Below are 17655 nucleotides of genomic sequence, written 5' to 3' on the forward strand. Positions count from 1 at the left end.
ACAGTTTCCTTCTTTATTTCATTTTTTTTCTTCCCAACTTCGATGCATAGGTCTGGGGTTTACAGGTGAACAAAATGAACAGGGAGCGTAGCCTTTTCATCGAGTCTTGTTCTCTTTACCTTCAAAAAGTGAGATGGAATCAGATAGAATGAAAACAGCAGAGGCCCCAGAATTGAGCCCTGTGGAACACCATACGTTCTGTTACACAATACGTGTGAATTAACAATGCACATATTCGTCCGACCACCAAATTCCCTGCAGGCTGCAGCACAGATAGGCCAACCGATGTAGCGTGATCTCCGGGAGCCAATGATGGCCAATTGTATTCGTAGTAAATGAACAATTTTCGGACCAATGACGTGAACTAGTTTGCTTCTCGCCACACACCTGATGATCTTGTGCCGCCGAAGAGTGGTTTTCAATCACTGGTCTATAAATTCTGCCATCCCTCCTTTCGTGTCTGGCCAGCGACTTACATGATAACTCGCACACTGTTTCCACTCGTAAGCACAATCACATGCTGGCAGCCTTAAGAAAGCACTTATCTACCTTATCTGCTTAACCAATATAGCATCACTGTGACTTTCAGCCTCCGTGAGGATTCACTCATGCTGCAACAAAGCCCACCTCAGGTGACACCCGCTTTGCCTCTCCTCTCCGCTTGCATAAGCAGCAATGGCATATCGGAATGTGTCTGCACTTGCACTTGTATGCATATGATTGACTGAACGGCTTCTGACGACGGCTTTCTGTGTTTCAGACCCTTGTGACTGTTGAACCAGCCTGCCCGTCTCTGCATGGGACCACTACCTGCAGTTGAGCAAAGGGTTAACTGTGGGTGTTCCACTTCCCCCTCCTCACTCCCTCCCCAGCCGATAATCTCTCTCACTCTCTCCTCCCACCACTACTGAGGAGCTCTGGAAGGACTCAAGCGTTGTAATTATATACCCAGCAAAAGTGTGAGAACAGAGTGAAGGAGGACTCTGATTCTATTCGGTGCATTTCCAGGACAGAGGATTTATTTATTTATTTATTTATTTATCGTGGGGAGAAGGCTCGCAGTGCTGTTTCACACCTGGGTGAGTGTCTTCCTGCGGGAGAAAGTATGTGTGTAAATTTTTGAAGAAGGGAGTGGAGAGGCAGTAACTGTCAATAGTGAGCCGCTCTTGCATCAGACAGCACCATGTGGTAAGCGATGCTGAAGGCAGAGAAGTTGTCGCGGTGATTCCACTTTTCCAGTTATTCACATGGAGGCAATTTTATGGAGCTTGTATTTGAAAATGTGAAGATAATGTAAATGCTTTATATGTCAAATAAATTATTCAGCGTTTAAAAAACAAACAAACACTATTTCAAATGCTAACCTTCCTATTATCTTAAAGTTTAACATCTCTCAATATATGGTTTCCATCAATTTTTCTTAATTCATTATTCACAACTTCTGCTAATTTATTGAGGACAACTGTCTAAACATAAAATTCACATGATTGATATTTTATTGTCTAGCTATCACTCCAAATTCGGATTATATAGAAAATAGTTAGACTTTGGTTAAAATGATGCTTCTCTACATGTAGATTTCAATCTGAAGTTTGCCTGTTTAAAAAAAAAAAGAAAAAAAAAGTTTTAAGATTCAGTTTGGGCTGTTATAAAATATGTTCTTTCCCAAACTAAATTTGCATTTTATAGGGTGAGGAAGTCCTGACATAATTCTGAAATTGTAAATAAGATCTGCAACGATTGTTCTGTAGTTTCATAAATCTAATTGGTCTACACTCCTGTAGAAAAATATGTACTTATTTATTGTGGGAATGCTGAAGCATATGTTATTGTGATTTTTACTCTCCATACTTTTTTGTCCCATCACAACTCCCACATAATACTTCCAATTTACACTGTTTAAATAGCTTAAAAAATTCACACCTCCCAGGGTATATATATATCCTCTGATTCCACATTACTTAAAGTATTTACACAATTAAATGTTTATTATCTACTTTTTCCCATTCATTTTCAACATAAAGTATCATTTTCCACGCCCACTTCCATACATATAACTTATCATTACCAGATGTCTGATACTGCTCGTGGCACAGTTGGTAAAGTGCATTGTCCAGTAACCAGGAGATCATAATTTCATAATATATCTCAATTTACTTTATAAGGATTCCACATGTATTCAGATCTTAGCATTCAGCTATTAGCATCCAGCTATTAGCATCCAGCTTTCAGCATTCCCACGCAATTTCTCCGGAAACTGCACTTAGTCTAGTTTATTAAATAGGTGGGATTGATAGTGGGAAAATAATAATAATAATAACATGATTACATGTTTGCTTTCAATGTCCTTAGCATGTTCGCATGAGTCTTCTTTGGGATAAAAAATTTGACAGATATTTGTTCTATTTTTCAGAGATGTTATTGAGCTCACTACATCATAAAATCTAATGTTATTCCAAAGCTTGAACAATTACTGATAGTTCATACTTCACTTAACCGATTCTAAATGTTTCTTTCTGTTTTCCCCATTTCTGCTGAAAAAGACTTCTGAGGAGTTTTATTTTTTGTTCCAACTCAATGAGGTGTAGACATAGTATATGTCTTATGCTGCGTTCTCACCGAAAGCGGGGGAAGGCGTTTCGGCGGCACGTTTGCATTGTAGTCAATGGAGTTCCCGCGCATCCGAACGCAAGTGCGTGAGGACGCGTTTGGTGCGCTGCGATGCGGTGCGCAGCGGTGAAAATTCGCACAATAGCATATTCGCCGAAGTTCAAAAAAATGTATTTTTTTTTTTCGCATTTCGCCTCGCGGTAGCTAATCGGCTTCGAGTACGGGCCACGTCACACACAGCGTCCTGGCTATTGTCACCCCGAGCGCAACAACACGGCCAACCGGGACAGAATGATGAGCAAGGAAGTACTGGTAAATCTGTTTACTTGCTATTGAACTGTAGCAGCAGTGTTTACCATCCATGCCAAAGCTATTTTTAGCACAAATGCCGGCCGCCAGATTGCCACTAAAAAAGCGAAAGTGCTATCACGTACCTCAAAAAAGGAGAAAATAGTGCCACGACTGTTTAGTCCCAGGAAAGAAGTGGAAGTAGTTGGCGGTGCTAATTTTTTGTTGACTCGCTAAAGTGCTCCACTTCCTTGTTCACCAAAGGACACGCCTCCTCCGCTCCGGTGCGCGCGAAAGCACAAATGAGCGACAATCGTTCCCAAAAACTCTACGCGGTGAAATGCTCGCGAAGGAAGAATTCCAGTTCACCTTTTCGGATTTGGTGAGAACTCAGCATAATATTGAAGTGACATGCATCTAAGACATCCTCTTCTAATGACAATGATCAATGATACCCTCAGTGTTGAAATCTGCAAAGTATCAAACATGTATAAATGGCCTCCGGACCAAGAGTTTGAGACGCCTTGGAAAGATAGTCAGCAAGCATAGTGTTTGGGCAAAAATAATAATTCTAATCACTTTCTGGGGGCTTACATTTCTGGAGTGAATTTGACCCTCAAGATAAAAGATGTTAGTAAATTAGAAGGTAACCAGAGCTAAACTTGAAGTGTAAAAGGAGTTTCAAGTTAACCAGGTTTCCCTAGATTCTTATTACCCAAAGCCTGGTGACATTGCACTCATCTGTGCTTTTTATATGTTGTGTAATGCCACTTAAAAAAGAGGCAATGCCACACAACTAAACAGCTATAATAACAGCACACAAGAAGCCTTTCAGTGGGTCGGCGCGCTTTAAGGCTCGTTCTACGTCAGCATCAGCAGTCTTGTATGACGAGTGTGGGAGTGGAGAGGAGAAGAACGCATGTGGAATGTCTCACAATGTTGTATCAGTGTGTCTTTTGGGGTCACATGCGAGAATCCCGAGGACGTGTGGGTGACCTGTGAAAAGGCGTACTACAGTATCTCATGACCCGGTGACACTAGCGCAGACCTACACTCTTTTCCTTCAAGTCCTCGCACCACGTTTGTCTTTTGAGCCCGCGGCGCAGTCAGCTCGTTGACAGCGTGTGTGTCTCGAGACTGCTCAACTCAAGTCACATTGTTTTGGTTGTTTCTTGTGTGCATTACTTGCATTTGTTCCATGTAACTCTATCGGTGCTGCTTTTATATGTACAGTATGGATAGAAAGTCTAAATAAAGAAGAAATTCAGTTTCTATTATATAAAAACAAATGAGATCAAGAGAATTATTTCAAATATTTCGTGGATAACTCAATTGAAAAAAGAATTCTTTTTGAGAGCGGAAACCAAACAAATTAATTTGAAATGGAAGTTGCAAACACGCCTGCTACCATTTAAGGTAGCTCTGATTTACCCCAAATTAATTTCAGATGTTCTTTCTACGTTTTTTTTTTTTTGGCTTCCTAGAGGAGACCCAAAGATATCAGCATCATGCATTGGGGCTGTTTTTTCTTCAGCTGAAACTGATGGAATTATGAACAGTGCAAAATAGCAGTCATTTTTAGTGCAAAACTTTGAGGATTCTGCTAGAAAACAAAAACATATGCTTTGGAAAGGACAGAGTTGAACAGCTGAACAACAAACAGAAATTCAGTGTCAACGCAATAAATATACCCACCTATGGAAGTACATATCCTTTTTAGAATCATGACACGTGAGTGAAATTCACTTCCCAGCTGAATTCAAGCGTGCATAGATAATGGTTCCATCTATATGGGATTACAGGATGTGTCCTAAATTAAACGTGTCTGTCCCCCACCCCCCCCCCCCCCCCCCATTTACAGCTTGAAGAGGATTTAATCAGTCCAGCAAATCCACCTTTACACTGTATCAGAATGGAGCTTCAGAAAATGAATGGACACAGTCGGGAAGATGGGTGAGATTTATCGATCAATCGATCAAAAAAGTTTTTATTGTCAGAAACACTTTTTTTGACAGGTCATTAATGAGCCACTGGATTGGGCAGATTTATGTAACCCTAAAACAATAACAAAACAAAGACAGTTTCTTGCTCCAGATGTTGCTAATATTTCTGTCAGCTCTTTTACAACAACTTCTCTTCTCTCACCCACTTCTCTAAAGGTAGAAAATAAAATTCCAAAATGAAGAGCTTTTACAGCATAAAAAAGATCAAACCACAATACTAGGGGGAAGAAAACATTTGCGGACATGTGGACAGGGCCTCAACCAAGTGTGACCACACCAGTCCGGATAATCAAGCCTTGGGCGTTTCTGGTCTCACGCCGCTTGCACTTTTGACTGTCCAACTCCTAAAAGACTATATTTACCAGAAAGACACATTGTGATTTGTTGTCTGGAAAATCATACAGACAGTTACTGTACACAAATATGTATAGTTATATACACAAATGCACAAAGTACAGGAAGTCATTAAGAAATCCATCCATTTTCTTTTCATTTTGTTCTCCAGTGTTCCCAACCTTTGACATGAGAAAAATCTCACAAAACATCACCAAACAAAAATGTCACAAAAAGTATACAGACTGAAATATATTCTTGCCTCATTTCACTCACAAATGGACTTAGTGTAAACAAAAGTGTGAGCTTGTTTAAGTTGAACACAAAGTAGTAATCACTCTGTTGTATGAATGGCAAGAGTTGGAAACAGATTAATTGGTCCTTCTGCCATTTTATTTGTCCTGCCTGTACATCGCTGGTAAGATAGGCTACATTATTTGTAGAAAAAATAACTAATCGATAATGAATTTTAAAAAAGTGAAACAAGCCAATGAGCAAATTTAGTCAACCAAATTAGCTACTTAAAATGAACTAGTTCATTTAGCCACGCAGCTAAGTTAGCCAACTCAGCATATTAGCTAGCTAATTAGCTAGCTCGACAACAGCTAACGTTAGCCAAGGGAACTTGACAATCAATTGGGTTCCAAATTTGAACACATTGGAAACAATTTTTTTCTTTTCAGTTTTTCTATCATAATTGTATGTGCTTCACCACATGTTTTCAAGTTCAACATTCTCGTCCATCAATCAGTAAATGACAGTTGAATTTGGACAGTATAGTCAAGATTATTGAGGCGTCAATGAGTCACAAAAGGATAACCGATTCGTTTGACTTACAGAAGTAACATTGGAAAACATGCTCATGTTTCAGTATTTCATAGCTTGACTGTGCTTAGCTTACAGTAGAATTCACCAGGAACCGGGTAGTCCACTCTATCGCATACAACCCACGGTCAGGGTCATGAAAACAAACTGCAACACAAATATAAGCTAGCACTTGAATTAAAAAATAAAATAAAATAAAAAAAAATAACACAGTCGTGAATCAAAGGTGACATAAACACACGATAAGAATTAATTTGCATGGCGCAGTACATGCTGGTAACTGTGCGGCTTCACCGTCCCTACTGTATTAATAGTACACAGATGGATAGTCTTCATACCATATTCCAGACATTATTAAGACAATTTATTAATAAAATATACGAACTAAACTCCCTTCCATTTTCTATGAATATATTTAATAATGCAGTAATACGGACTGATAATGAAGTGTATAAAATTATGGTGTCAAAGTTGTGCATTATATATATTTAGTTTTTGTTTGTTTGTTTGTTTTTCCCCATTGCACAATAGAAGACCACTACAGTAAATTGTGTTCTCACTACATTTCCTTCCAAACGCCTAACATCATTTTTAATAATTCTGGTTGATAAATAACAAAATGTAGAGAAGTTTAATTGAGGCAACCGGATGTCACTAGTGCGTAATCATTAGATTAGCATGACCTTGATAAATGACAGTTTACACAGACATACATAAAACGGAAGTGAAAGGTCAACCCAAGTCAAACATCAGCCCGTTGAGAAGAGCCATAAAAGCTTTTCCATGGGTCCGCTTACAACCTGTAGTTTTGTTTAATTTATGTCCGTGTGCTTTATTTGCATTGTAGCTTCGATGGGCTGGATGCCATGGCTGAACATGAGGAATTTCTCCCGCATAAAGCTGGTGCTAAAAAAGAAACCCACTTCACAGATGTGAATTATATTTATTTATTTATTTTATTTTATCACTTGTCGATACTCTTCACCTAACATGACGCTCTTTCACTCATCTTTCTTTCTGGTGCAGTTCGAAGGGAAGACTTCATTCGGGATGTCCATTTTCAACCTCAGCAACGCCATCATGGGCAGCGGAATTCTGGGATTGGCTTTTGCCATGTCCAACACCGGAATCCTTCTTTTTATGTGAGTTATGAGGTTCTTTTGGTAATGAGCAGTGTTGTGTTTTACCTTCTTGGTTTCAATGGACCATAGCAAAATCTTCCAAAAGCATGTGTGAAAATGTGTTATGTAAGTTAGAGAGATACTTGACTCATTGAGCCATTTTCAGCAGTGAAAAGTTAATATTTTGTCCAGAATTAATTTAATAACTTCATTATTTTTCATGTACAACTAATAACTTTAATAAGTTCTTCTACTTGCTGTCGACTGAAGATGACATTACCTGCGCTGAAGAAGTAGATAACGACCAATCATAGCTCACCTGTTTTCTGGGTTTGGTCAGTAAATTGAGCCATGATTGCTCAGTACTAGTGATGTCATCTTCAGTCAACAGCAAGTGGGAAAAATTGTTAGTAAAGGTATTAATTGTACATGAAAAATTATGAAGTTATCACATTAATTATAGACAAAATATTAACTTTTTACTACTGAAAATGGTTCATTGAGTCAAGTATCTCTTTCAAAGCTCGACATTTGCAAAAATGAGGAAAAGCACCGCCATTTAAAAAGAACCGTCCCATGCATCACCACTGGGATAACTGTGATTCCTTCCCTCCCCCCTCACCACGGGATAGTGCGCGGCTGATCCAGGCAGGCGTGTCTTGGATCTGATCGCTGCAGGCTATATTTAACTTCTTAAATCTGGTTTAGGGAAGCTGTGTGTGCATCCGTGTCTATTATAGCTCAATGTTCAGTAAAATTATTCAACGGTACAACCTGACGGATCAAGCTACATCCTGCAGATTACACCTACACCAACTATGGAAATAGACACACCCACACTCGGTACTGTTTTACTTCTTGCTGTTTCCATGATCACGAGAAGCCGAAATGGAAATCACGGTTAAATTTCAATTAATTGGCTGATGGTCTTCGCAAACATCGGCAAAGTGCAGAGTAACAAACGGAAATCAGGAAAGAAAACCAAATTGCTCCTTTACACCTACAGTGAAGCAGGCTGGCAGTATCATGCTTTGGCTTTTTTTTTGCCTTCAGATGGAACAGCCAGTGTTACCATGCCTCTGCTGGAAAACAAACAAACAAACAAACAAAAATGTCAGGAAAAGCCTGGTAGTGCATCTGAACTTAATATGGGGTTTATAATCGGAACTTTAGATGGTGTGAAATTAGGCCAGGTTATGAACTTACCTGAATATTGCATGTAGTATTAACAAATAACACTTCTGTATTTACTTTTCTATGTTTCAGAATTCTGTTGGTGTTCATTGCTATTTTGTCCGCGTATTCAATCCACCTACTGCTGAGATGTGCGGGAGTTGTTGGTAAGAGGAGTTACACTCGAAATCCGAATTAGTTGAGTTTGCACGTGAAAACCAATTGCCTCAAACCGCTCTATTTTTTCCTCTTGGTAATAATGTTATGCAGTAACAACAAATATTTACAGCTGAAAATGTTTACTTTACATTAATTAATTTATATAAATATGAAATGCAGCCTGTTAACTTAGTGCAATTTGTTAGAAGTTGTTGATATAATAGTTTCTCACGCTCACTCTATACTGGACAGCAGGGATCCAAACTTAAAGGGATTACACCACGGTATTTTAAGCCCTTCCAACAGTTAACTATAGGCATATAATGATTAAATCTTACCTTTGACACCATGGCAATGTATTTTTTATGAAATATTAGGTGTTTTGGAAGAAAAAGTTTGCACATTGATGCTGTACAATCCAATTTTGTGTCTTCAGGCATCCGAGCGTATGAGCAACTCGGCAACAGAGCTTTCGGCCCACCGGGAAAAATTCTGGCGGGGAGCATCATCACAGTACACAACATCGGAGGTAGAATATGATTATTTGTAGTCTTTTGCTATGAAATGTGTACTGAGCAATTGTTTTGTTTTGTTTTTTTCTTCCCTCAGCAATGTCCAGCTATCTCTTCATCGTCAAGTCAGAGCTCCCACTGGTTATTCAGGCTTTTCTTGGCAAACATGCAAACACGGGGTGAGTGTCAAATATCGTCATTTGACTTGACTGACAGCTTCGGTTAGTGCACTGATTTTTATTTGTATGGTCTCAGAGAGTGGTTCTTGAATGGAAACTACTTGATCATCATTGTTAGCGCTGCCATCATCCTTCCTCTTGCACTCATGAAACAACTTGGTATGAGTTCACATCCTGTCAACCCCCTCCCCCCTTCCCTGTTCACTTTCTCACCCATACATTTGTGGTCAGAACTTGCACTAGCATGTAGAAAATGTTTAAGTTCATCATCATCATCATCATCATCAATGGTCATGTTCAATCATGTTCTATTTCAGGTTATCTGGGGCTTACAAGTGGCTTCTCTCTTTCTTGCATGGTGTTCTTCCTCATTTCGGTGAGTCTGTTGACAATAAATGTCAGAGTAGTTTTCAATCCAAATGTGGCATATCTGACACAACGAATGGCTGTGCACCCCCAATTATTCCCCATCCAGGTAATCTATAAGAAATTCAACATCCTTTGTCCGCTGGAGGACAGTGACAACACAACCTCGATTGCTGACAACTACACAATCACAGAAGTTGCGGAAGACTTTTGTGACGCCAAGCTATTCACCATGAACTCACAGGTGAGACCAAAACGGGTTTCTCATCTTACGCTCTTCTTCAATTGTCACTTCAGATGACAGGACTCTGTCGCTAACCCTTGGTATGATTGGCTTTTAGACGGCATATACCATCCCAATTCTGGCTTTTGCGTTTGTCTGCCACCCCGAGGTGCTGCCCATCTACACAGAGCTACGAGAGTAAGTCATACATTATACAGTGGAACCTTTTTTTTTTATATACGCAGTAGTTCTCAACATTTGATATTGTATCCCACCAAGTTTTCGTACATCCACTCAGTTTTCAACACCCTTAATTTACAAGAATTGCACTCCCATGCCAATCTTTTCTCTTTGAGTTAGCATCACATTATTAGCATCACGCCACACGTTAGTTCAAACATTTGTTATGTTTTTCAAATTCTACCTAATCCACCATGTGGCCAGAGAAGCTCATGATTGTGGAGGTTGTTTACTGTGATCAATTAAATAACATGTTTAAAAACAATTGCACTGATGAACAAGATGTACTCAGTTCTCTTGCCATAACATAAAACATGCTGTAGCAAGCACATACACCATAACTAACAGTGGTGTCAACTTCCATATTATTTTCTAAAAACTTTCTGAAAGATGTGACGACATCTCATTCAGCTGAAACTTTGCAGTATTTGAATTGTAAACTTTTTGAGTGAGATATTTTTATTCACAGTCATGACACCAATAATTAGTCTCAACTTTATATATTTGCCCACATGCTAAAATGAGGGGGAGAAGTGTTGTTTTTAGCATTAGCCTTCCTAGTCCACAGATGGCGGGAATATGTCTTCTTCTTCTTCTTGATTGGTTCTGACAGTTGGTACAGTGTTGAGAGTGCACTACTGACACCTACGTGACATAAGTGGAACAGCAACAACTGTTTTTCAAATTGTTTTTCATGTATATGGCCATACCTGGTCCAAACTTTGCGGTATTTGAATTGTAAACCTTTTTTGAGTGAGAGATTTTTATTCACATTTGTGACATCAATAATTAGTCTCAACTTTATATATTTGCCCACATGCTAAAATGAGGGGAATAAAAATACAAGTAACTCTTGTTTTCTTGCCTCTAGTGCCACCAAGAAACGTATGCAGAATGTTGCCAACATTTCCATCTTGGCCATGTTCATCATGTACCTGCTGACGGCACTTTTTGGATACCTCACCTTCTACGGTGAGACTCAAAGATCACCTTGTTCATTTGATGCATGTGAACGAAACACGTTCAGATGAACGATCCACTTGTAGTTGTCCTTAAAACTGCATATACATATTGCTGTGTGATGATTGAGGGGCAAGACTGAGCAGGATATCGAGTCTTGTTTGCTTTTCTCTCTCTAGGTGCCGTGGAGTCTGAACTGTTGCACACTTACATCCGCGTGGACCCCCTGGACGTGCTGATTCTTTGTGTGCGCTTGGCTGTGCTTGTGGCTGTCACGCTGACTGTGCCTGTGGTTCTCTTCCCGGTGAGAGTTGGATCATATATTTTTATTCTATTATTCAATCAAGTGTTGTTAGGATATTAGTAGCTTAGCTTGTGAAATGCGAGTGTTTGTTGACGTTTTGCTAATGTTTTGGGCTAAAAGACCACATGCACTAAAGTCTAGAAAAAATGACTCCCTCCGTCTTAAACAATGTCTGAGCTTGGACTATTGTTTATATAAATTAGAGTTAACTGAAGCGGGTAAAGAATTGCGCCATGAGGCACTCCACATTCTTTATTAAGAGGGATTACTCATCAATACACAGGGTAACCCCAATGGAATCAATGTGAGTAGCAACACCCCGTCACGATTCGGGAACATAGAAAAATATAGAACACAGAAGTGTTGTAACACTCTAAAAATGTTGTTAAAGCCGCTCTCCCTCCACCCTTTATGCGTAAGTCCTCTTTTTTTTTTTCCCTCTTTACAAGGTTGAGCACTTTTCAGCTACGCGAATCGTGTTCAGATTCCTGACACACACCAACTAAACTGTGAATGAATGTGGAAATACCATAGCGGTGTTAAATCACTGACTTACATCACAGTCTGCCTAGAAATCCTAGCAACGTTTACTTTTCTTGATATTTTCCAAGGTCATTGAAATCCGTAAAAAAAGGGTAAAGCACACTTTAATTCAATTTGAAAATTGGTAATACCAGCCCATGTATGCAGTAGATGGCCGTTCAGGATGTGTGGACCCCTACAGCCTCACTTACATTTTGAAAGAGAGCAGGTTCGTTTTTTTTTGTTTTTTTTGTTTTATTCTGTAAGAACTACATCCTGTCCTCTACATCTGATCTTGAAGCCTAATTTTTCCTAATCACTCAAACAACACTCTTCTCTGTGGTAAAATTACAGCTCTAAAATGTCTATTTTTGAAATATTTGGGTAAATAAATACAGCACTTTTTTTTAAATGCAATATATTTTAGCAACTTAAGAAACATATATTGTTAAGTTTAAATAAATAAATGGTAACATTCAACCTTCTGTTTTAATTCTTCTGAGCAAGTCACAGTTTCCCATCACTGGTGAGCTATTTTTTAGAACAGACATGTGGGCTGCTCATCTTGTCCTTGGGGCGAACTAGTACCTGCTGGCACCTACACATGTACACATTTCTTTCTTTTTTATATACATATATTAACTCATTCACTCCCAGCTATTTTCACTGAAGTAACCCCCTTTGCTCCCGGCTGTTTTACTGGATTTTGGCTGATTTTGCAAGGTCCACCCACAGAATATTGTGTTCTGTTGCTATAGAAACATGGAACCTAGCAAAAGAAATATTAGAGTCTCTTCTTTCATCAAGAAAAAAAAAAGTATATTTGTATCTGTTTCTGTTTTGCACCAATTAGCATTAGAATATAGTTAAGTTTCATCATTATTCACAAACCTGTTCAAAACACTGAGGAAAAGAGCTTGTTGCAACATGGCCCTGGCTGATCTCTTATACTCTGGTGCCACCTGCTGGCCGTTATTTATTTATTTATTTTATTTCATTTATTTATTTTTTGTAATAATTACCATTGCTTTAAGTGTCCTCTTCAGGCCAGAAGCTGCATCAAAACCTTATTTTAACATATAAATATGTTTTGGGGACCATGGCAATATTTAAAATAGAACGTGTCTATACGTTTTTAGGAGCAAATGAATTAAAGACAATGAAAACTGTAGCTGTCTCTTTCATCTGACCCCCCTCCATCACCACTCCTCCTCTTCCCTGTGAGAAGAGAAAAAAGTTAATTGACTTCAAAGAAGCAGTTCGTTTACTCTACTCTGCAAGCAGCCAATCATATTGTGCCATGCTTATAAGTCCCCTCAAAAAAGAAGAGAAGAGCTCATTACCGGTGATAGCCAGTATTAGCGGCTATTGAAACCTTGACTTTTGAAACCCACGCCATAGCACTGATGGCAGTTGTTGAGATGAATGCAAGTGTGACACATTCTTCCAGCTGAAGTGTGTGTGACCTGTCTCATGACATACGCTGCCTTTCCTTCCTTGCCGCCGAAGATCCGCCGAGCCATACTCCAGATCTTGTGCCCCGACAAGCCTTTCCACTGGGCCAGGCACATCGCCATCGCATTGTTCCTCCTCATTTTGGTCAACCTGCTCGTCATCTTTGTCCCCTCTATCCGTGACATCTTCGGACTCATCGGTACGTGTTTGCGCGCCGTTATCGCCTCAACTTCCGACGGCCTCACCAAACGGCCTCTCCGAATTCCCCCACAGGAGCCACGTCGGCCCCCAGCCTCATCTTCATCCTGCCTGGAATCTTCTACATACGAATCGTTCCCGCAGAGCAAGAACCTTTTCTGTCCAGGCCCAAAATTCAGGTAGCGCTGATCAACGTCATTCGCCATATGGTATTGCTGTTGTGTAATTTCATGTCGCACTCTTTTCTCCTGTAGGCTGCATGCTTTGCTGCGCTGGGTTTCATCTTCATGGTTGTGAGTTTGTCATTTATCTGCATCGACTGGGTGAGCGGAGAGAAAAGAAGCGGCGGCGGACACTAGTTGCTCGCCGAGGTCCCTGCAACAACACAGTGTCAACTGAAGCCCCTCCCCTCAATTAATGTATCGTTCTCCGGCAGCCACTCACGACCTGCTGGCCTTGACAGGAGAAACTTAAAAACAAACAAAAAAACAAAAAAAAACATGACCCTTGAAAGACCCTGCGATCGAGAAGTCGCGTGTTGGGACTGAATTCCACCTTTTGTTACAGCCCGAGATAGACACTACAGTACGTCTTTTTAAATCTCGCAAAGGGAGTTAAGAAAAAATAGCAACGGCGTGACTCACACGCGTATCCCATCGAGGAATGCACAAGTTCCGTGGAAAAACATGTCACTGCCAAAGTTCTCTTTATCAAACTTCCCATCTCGGCTTTGTAATACACAGTGGTGCCTTGAGATAAGACTGATCTGACTTACATGTCACGGCTGTTTACTGTCAAACTTGGGGGGGAAAAAAGTGAATTGCACCTTGTAACGAGTATTTAAAACAAACTGCCTCAAGAAAGGCCCTGCTTGCATAACACTAACATACAATAGAAAACACCGTTGAAGTGGAAGTGTAGAGCTGCCAATGTGGAGTAAACACTTTTGGCTGGCGAGTATGTTCGAACATACTCGCAAATATGTTTGAACATACTTGCAAATATGTTCGAACGTATTGAAATATGTTCGAACATACTCGCAAATATGTTTGAACATACTTGCAAATATGTTCGAACGTATTGAAATACGTTCGAACATACTCGCAAATATGTTCAAACGTACTTGTAGGCTACATACTACAAAGTTAGCATACCTTCCCATAATGCCACAGGGTATTATTTGAGCATGCGCGAGTGAAAAAAATTAACCTAAATCATGCATGGCAGACATAATAAATCGTAAAACTTACGAATAAACACTGTTTTGTGTCTACTTAATTTTCTAATGAATGTGGCCCAAATGCCTAAAAAATGGGGTTTTGTTTTCACTCACGCATGCGCAAATAATACTCCGTGGCATTATGGGAAGGTATGCTAGCTTTGTAGCATGTAGGCTACATGTACATTCGAACATATTTGCGAGTATTTTCAAACATATTTGCGAGTATGTTCGAACATATTTGCGAGTGTGTTCGTTCATATTTCAATACGTTCGAACATATTTGCAAGTATGGTCGAACATATTTGCGAGCGTGTTCGAACATACTCGCCAGCCAAAAATGTTTACTCCACATTGGCAGCTCTACGCTTCCGTATTTCAGAACCTTTCAAGTAATGTATACTAGAAGACGAGATGGAGCAACATGTCAGATAATATGACAATACTCACAAGGACTAACATTACAGCATCTTCTTAAGTCACTTAAGTTACATTACAGTAGTTGGAATTTTTTTTTCTTCTTTTGTGTCTGTCGAACTGTACTATACTGCCTCCCGGTGTGCCAAGGTAGGCATAAGGGACGGAGCGGGGCGGAAAATTGTATTGCAGCATTAAATCATGATGCACAAGCTGTTTATTTCTTTACAGTCTTATTATTATTTTATTAAAGTCAAATGTGATCATTCTATTTTACTTATTAAAAATAGGGAGTCTGGAACGGATTAACGGCATTTCCATTCATTTCACTGGTGAAAGATGTTTTACGTTTTGAGCATGGTCACAGAACAAATTAAGCTCATATCTCAAGGCACCACTTTAAAGTCGGCAGTGGGGCGAACCGTTTCCTTGTCATCCAAGTGAATGCAACGTTCATTTGGCACACGCGTGTAACTGCGTTTCAGAATTTGGGTTCTCGATGGTGAAGTTTTTCGTAGTTTACTTTCTCCTGAAATAAGAATGATGAGGGTTAGTGCCACGTTGAGGTTTTTAACAAATGTGCGCGTTTTGTTGACTTTAACAATAAGTTATGTGAACTGTAGTGACCAACTCTGACAGTTTGTGTTGGTAAGGATATTGTGTAGAAAAGAAAGAAAAAAATGATGCAACCAAAAATGATGCAATTTGTGGGCTTTTGCTGCTATAAAAGGTAAATTTGTATCTGAATCTGCAAACCAAAGAATGAATGCAGTTACTGTACCTTGTTCAACCATAGGGCAGGGGTGTCAAACTCATTTGACTCCAGGGGCCACATTCAATTCGCTCTCAAGTGGGCTGGACCACTTGGTTTATTCATTGCCTATAAATGATGACAATTCAAAGTTTCCCCATTGTTTTGGTGAAAATAATTACAAATACATTCTGAAAATATTCACGTTTACTTTATCCTGCTGAAAAAAACATGGACAATCTTAAACTTGTGAACACAAATGAGTTTAGTTTCAACATCGTAATTCAGTTTTTCATTTCCAGACCACAGTTGAACCCTTTATTGGAAAAAAAAAAAAAAAAAAAAAAACTCCAGATATATGAATCATTTGGAATTTACATAAATGTACACATTTATCTGGAAATCTTGACAACCTCAACTGACTCATCACACCATAGAAACTCAAGTGGGAATTTTTTAGAAACGGGCTGAGCTGCCCACCTGGCTGCTTTGTGAATCTATGTGGGTCCTTTTCATATTATGTGATCAATATCAGTAAATAATATCTGAAAAACCTGCCAAATATCGAGGTACAACCCAAGATAAACCCCGTAATATATGAATTTTGGATGGATATATATACAGGACTGTCTCAGAAAATTGGAATACTGTATATATATTTAAAAATATATATATATATATATATATATATATATATATATATATATATATATATATATATATATATATATATATATATATATATATATATATGCCGGTGTATATAGGACTGTCTCATAAAATTTAAATATTGTGATAGTCCATTATTTTCTGTAATGCAATTAAATTATATAATCAAAAATGCCATACATTCTGGATTTATTACAAATTAACTGAAATATTGCAAGCTTTTTATTGTTGTAATATTGCTGATTATGGCATTTTTTTTAAACTTGGTATGAGGAAATATTCTAATATTTTGATATAAGATATTTGAGGTATCTTAAGTTGTAAGCCATAATCAGCAACATTAAAATAATAAACGGCTTACAATATTTCAGTTGATTTGTAATGAATCCAGAATGTATGGTATTTTTGCTTATTTAATTGCATTACAGAAAATAATGGACTTCATCACAATACAGTATATATATGTATATATAAGCAACGTAGCTGCTTTTAAAAAGCACTGTACTTGCCCTCCCAGGGCTGGACTGGCCATCTGGCATACAGGGCAGACGCCCGTTGGGCCAGCTTCTTTTGGGGCCGATGCGGTGCTATTTAATGATCTTTACTCAATTTCACCCCAAAAGACCAGCCCACAATTCAGAAGGACAAACATTAATTTAATTAATTACTACCATTAATCCATTTACAATATAGATCGCAAACTGAACCCATTTAACATCAGTGGTGGAGCTATGTGATAGCCAGGTGTGGTCAGAAGTTGGTTTGAGTCGGGCCAGGCCAGTAGGCTTAAGTCAAAATGCCAGGGGTGATTTATTTATTTATTTATTTTTTTAATTGTATCAGTCCAGCCCTGCCCCTCAGGCTGAATAGCACCAGCCGACGGGCCGGTTCCAGCCCACGGGCCATATGTTTGACACCTTTGCCAGAGAGTGTAACATAGCTGGGAAGCTCAACCTCTTTACGTTCAGCTTTTGTACTAGAAACATTCCTCATAACAATGCTATGTGAATATTAAATTAAGTCTTTTCGTGTCTGTAAATGTCAACTAAAATGTTTTATGTTCTTCCTGTACAGGTTTAAATTAATTTGAACTGTCTGTCAATAAAGTATGTCTCATTTGTAACCTTT

The 17655-nt window shown here is 39.0% G+C and overlaps 1 protein-coding gene across 1 annotated transcript; it reads left to right on the forward strand.

Annotated features, from left to right (window-relative positions):
- Positions 1-535: 535 nt before the first annotated feature.
- Positions 536-17654, forward strand: LOC144013975 (sodium-coupled neutral amino acid transporter 3-like). Its single transcript, XM_077513425.1, has 17 exons — positions 536-632; positions 761-1079; positions 4760-4851; positions 6907-6991; positions 7086-7201; positions 8447-8520; positions 8949-9041; positions 9122-9203; positions 9280-9362; positions 9521-9579; positions 9679-9813; positions 9911-9990; positions 10904-11004; positions 11172-11296; positions 13328-13472; positions 13547-13650; positions 13726-17654. The coding sequence occupies exons 3-17, from the start codon at positions 4811-4813 to the stop codon at positions 13828-13830; spliced, it is 1428 nt and encodes a 475-aa protein (XP_077369551.1). The 5' UTR covers positions 536-632; positions 761-1079; positions 4760-4810; the 3' UTR covers positions 13831-17654.
- The last annotated feature ends 1 nt before the right edge of the window (position 17655 follows it).

Source organism: Festucalex cinctus, chromosome 2, assembly GCF_051991245.1.
Source record: "Festucalex cinctus isolate MCC-2025b chromosome 2, RoL_Fcin_1.0, whole genome shotgun sequence".
NCBI lineage: Eukaryota > Metazoa > Chordata > Actinopteri > Syngnathiformes > Syngnathidae > Festucalex > Festucalex cinctus.

Bases quoted from the DNA above. Each gene is read 5' to 3' on its own strand.
- LOC144013975 (XM_077513425.1), top strand. From the start codon at position 4,811: ATGGAGCTTCAGAAAATGAATGGACACAGTCGGGAAGATGG. The intron at 11,297-13,327 runs GTGAGAGTTGGA...TTGCCGCCGAAG, and splicing joins TGCCTGTGGTTCTCTTCCCG to ATCCGCCGAGCCATACTCCA. The intron at 13,473-13,546 runs GTACGTGTTTGC...ATTCCCCCACAG, and splicing joins TGACATCTTCGGACTCATCG to GAGCCACGTCGGCCCCCAGC.